This window comes from Etheostoma spectabile, chromosome 3 (assembly GCF_008692095.1).
Source record: "Etheostoma spectabile isolate EspeVRDwgs_2016 chromosome 3, UIUC_Espe_1.0, whole genome shotgun sequence".
Taxonomy (NCBI): Eukaryota; Metazoa; Chordata; class Actinopteri; order Perciformes; family Percidae; genus Etheostoma; species Etheostoma spectabile.
In genome coordinates, this window is record NC_045735.1 from 246,321 (window position 1) to 250,475 (window position 4,155).

Below are 4,155 nucleotides of genomic sequence, written 5' to 3' on the forward strand. Positions count from 1 at the left end.
GACCTACTTTCCCATCCTCCTCAGCTGTATTCTGTGTGAAGGTATTGATGCATTAATTAAGCACTTTTGTGTGTGTGTGTGTGTGTGTGTGTGTGTGTGTGTGTGTGTGTGTGTGTGTGTGTGTGTGTGTGTGTGTGTGTGTGTGTGTGTGTGATGTTTTAAATTAAATGTTTGTGATTTCTTTTTAATTACATGTAAAGGAATTTGAATGGTCTATTATGCATTTATATTTGTTATATTTTGCAGTGTTATATACTTGTTATTATACCTCTGTGTATTTCAGTCTATAATTTGTTTAATAAAGGTTAAAAATAACTGATAAAACTTGGGACCAAGTTCTTATGGTTTTCATACAGTAGTGATATCTTAAATCACATATCTCTACAGTTTTCTAATTAGGCATACAGTAAATAAAGGTTACATTTTTTTCCCCCTAATTAATCTAGATGCATCTTGTATTTTTATTTGGGTTCTCATGTAATAAGGAAAATGATAAAACAAAAAGAACCAAAAGGGAAAGCAGATACATGTAATGCATCACTTTTTAATCATCTTAACATACAAAAATACTTTATTTATCTGATTAGTTATCTCCAGCCCAGGTTTCAGCACCGGACCAGTTTAACATTGTCTGAAAGACTTGTTTGCTGCTCAACAGATATTAGATATTTAGTATTCTGTCCAATCAATGTCCACAAATCCCCAGACAAATCAAATCATATAAGAAAAAAAATGTGAAGAAAAAAAACTGGTGTGGACTCTGCATGGGCTAAATCTGCACCAGGTATTAGGAGTTAAATGTAAAACAAGACTGAAGAAGAGAACATGCAGAAAGGGATGAGAAAGGGGAGACAAGTTTAGAGAGAGAGAGAGAGAGAGAAGAAGAAGAAGAAATCTGAGTTAGTATAGGTTTCATTATAGGGAGGAGGTGTGGAAGAAGAAGGGAGGCAATTGGTGGAGGAGAACGAAAGAAACTGCGGAGTTCAGTCACTTCCGCAATCTGCACCGTGTGAGCTCCCGGGACTGAAGCCCATTTGTTCCCGTTTGGACCCCGCATCCTGCGGGAGAAAGCAGCAGCAGCAGCCCGGCAGAGCCGAGGCTTTCAGAGGCAGCGGGACCCAGCGATAGAGAGAGTCCTGAGTCCGGGGAGGAGGAGACATCAGGGTCTGGTCTCCCAGCGGCTGAAGGCTCAGACTATCCCCGAAAGAGAGCGCAGATCCGCCGGGAACATGACCGCGGACGTGGCGGTGTCTCTCTCTTTGCTCGCGGGGATCGTCGCGCTGAGCGACGCGACCCGCAGGTCGTTGTCCTGGGCCCTCGCGGACACCGGGCTCTCGGTGTACGCGGTGGAGCTCGTGTCCACCTTCCAGCTGTGCTGCTGCACGCACGAGCTTAAGCTGCTGTCCGAGGTGGGCGGCATCGAGACTCGACTCGCGCTCACTTTGACGTACCTGGCGTCCGTGGTCCACGGGCTCACCTTCAGCGGGGCCATCGGCAACCCCTCCGGTACCCTTGAGCAAGCTTACCGCACGAGGCTCTCGGGCGGGTGCGCCCTGCGGCGGATCGCGTGCCAGTTTGCTGCGGCCGCCGCTGCAAAAGCCGCGGTTCCGGTTATGTGGGGTATTGGGTTGTCAGGACTGCACGTGCGACACAAGCTGAACGGTTACCGGTGCATGAGCCCCATCCACGCTCCGCTGCCCGAGGCTGCAGCTGTGGAGCTCGCATGCGCCTTTGCGGTTCAGACTGCTATAACCCACACGCGATCGGTGGAGGAGAAATACCGCGTGCACGCGGTAGCTGCGGTCATCGCAACAGTGGTTTACGCAGGTAAATGACGCTGACTCAACTCTAGTTTGTGGTTTGTCTTTGTTATTGAGTCTCAGTGTCTTGCTCATGGGCACTTTAGGAGGTCTCTAACTGCATGCAGCAGAATTGTGTTTTCACAACAAACTTGAGATTTTAGGTAAAATAGGCTTTCTTCTTCAGTCTGTGATCACACTTGCAGCTGCTAAATTAAGCCGATCTCCTTAATTTCTTCTGTTCCACTCAGTTGATCAGGACTTTGTCATGTGACTTTTTTTATTAGGCCTATTCTGTAATTAGAAATGTATCAAAGTAGGACTACAAGAGAGAGAGAAGAGATATACTTTTATAATCCCATACTGGGGAAATTCCCTTCGTTGTTCTGATAGCCTATTGTGATTAAAAAAAAAAAAAATCAGTGTGTAGCACTTAATTCTGGGTCTTGTAGAAAGGCATTCTCTATGGGAACCTCCCCACATCCACAGGTGTCATTCTAGCATCTATCTGGGACCTCATCCCGTGTGTGTGCGTGTGCGTGTGCGTGTGCGTGTGCGTGTGTGTGTGTGTGTGTGTGTGTGTGTGTGTGTGTGTGTGTGTGTGTGTCCAGGTGGAAGCGTGACAGGAGCAGTGTTTAACCCGGCGTTGGCCTTCTCCACACAGTTTCGCTGCAGTGGGAACTCCTTCCTGGAGTACTGTCTGGTCTACTGGCTGAGCCCGCTGCTGGGTAAGACCCCCTGAAGCATGCTGATATCAGGGGGGGTCTGCAGTTAACTTTTAAAACTCATGTCCAAGAAGCATGCTGATATCAGGGGTGTCTGCAGTTAACTTTTAAAACTCATGTCCAAGAAGCATGCTGATATCAGGGGGGTCTGCAATTAATGTCAAAGAATATGAAAATGGAAAGAAAGAAAAAAACTGTACCGACCTTCACGTTTCAGGACTTTCTTAAGTTAGACAAATCTTTAACCCAAGAAGAGTTTAAGGTTGATTTCAGAGCTGAGCTGGAGCGTTTCATGGGATAGTCTGGTTTGTTGGGGGGGGGGGGGGGGGGGGGGGGTGAAAGCTCATTTAAACTCTGTTTTACTCTGGTAAACCTGTACATAACTTCTGTTTGCATATGGGCTGGCAGTGTTACCTGAGGATGTAATTATAGTCATAATAAATGATTCCCTTTTCTGGGGACCCCCTGGGACTCCCTCAAGGACCCCTGGGGGTTCCCAGACCCCCACTTTGAAACCCCTAGTTTAGCTTATTTTTGATTATGTATCCACAGGGCAACAAAGGTTATCATTGTGTCTGTCTGTCTGGTCTTCAAAAACATTGATTTCAGCTTTCTCAACGTTTTTTTCTTTCTTTCTTCCATTCCAGGTACGATGATCTCCGTGCTGCTGTTTGATAAACTCGTCTCGCTGAGATCGATAAAGTCCTCGTCTCTCCGTCTCCCCCCGGGGACCAAGGACACCAAGAAGACGGCCTGAGCACTGCAAACCCAGAGCATATGTCCTTGACACTGTTAACAAGCTGCTGATTGCAGTCGCCACGTATTAGAAGAAGAAGAACAGCACTGATATGCACTTTTTTTACAGCCCTGAAGAGCACATCCTAGAAGCTACACTCTAAGAAATATCTGTAAATTAACAGATGTATGACTGTGAATTTGAACAGAAACTGTCCGTTGTTCGTGAATCACAGCTACATTTCTCTTCATTCACAATATAATGGAAAATGTTGAGTGTTTTTTACCATTGACACAGTCTTTTAACTGAAAAATTCTGCTTTTCAATTACTGTAGAAAGTCCGGGTAATAAGCTACCGGTCCTGTTTCTGTTATTTTACGGATTTGTTTCTTAGAGTGTAGCTAGTTCTTTTGTAAGATAAATCTCTTAACCCTTGTGTTGTCTTCCCGTTAACCATGAACTTGCCCTTCCAGGTCAAAATTGAATTTTTGTTTGTGCTTTTCTGATGCTTTTGTCACTTTTCTGATTTATTCCTCACTTTTTCCTCAGCTTTTGGTGCTTTTTTTTTTTTAAACCTGAGCTGGTTTAATGACAGGTTTTACACTTATTCTTGGACTTCATGGTCAACAAACCTCATTTGTATCAAATTATGCACACGCTTTTTGTTAAAAAGGCAGAAATTAGGATTTATTTTGACTAACAGTTAAGATCTGAGGATGTTGAGACAGGTAGATGTTAAAAGTTTAGTCCGGTTTTTGAAAAATAATTCAAATGCTATAAGATTAAATAAAACACCCCAAAAATTCAATGAAATTATTAATTTTACCTGAAGAACGTTGAATCATCCATGTTGTTTTTGGGCAATTTGGTTGATAGAAATCCATATTTCTGATAT

General features: G+C 44.2%; 1 protein-coding gene across 2 annotated transcripts; it reads left to right on the plus strand.

Moving 5' to 3' along the window:
- Nucleotides 1–921: 921 nt before the first annotated feature.
- On the plus strand, nucleotides 922–4,149 carry aqp11 (aquaporin 11). Of its 2 annotated transcripts, XM_032508709.1 has the most exons (4): nucleotides 1,029–1,082; nucleotides 1,114–1,827; nucleotides 2,411–2,527; nucleotides 3,172–4,149. In XM_032508709.1, exons 2-4 carry the CDS (start codon nucleotides 1,230–1,232, stop codon nucleotides 3,279–3,281), a joined length of 825 nt encoding a protein of 274 aa, XP_032364600.1. In that variant the 5' UTR covers nucleotides 1,029–1,082; nucleotides 1,114–1,229; the 3' UTR covers nucleotides 3,282–4,149. The 2 variants fall into 2 exon arrangements, with proteins under 2 accessions (XP_032364596.1, XP_032364600.1); XM_032508705.1 differs by having other exon boundaries at nucleotides 922–1,827.
- The last annotated feature ends 6 nt before the right edge of the window (nucleotides 4,150–4,155 follow it).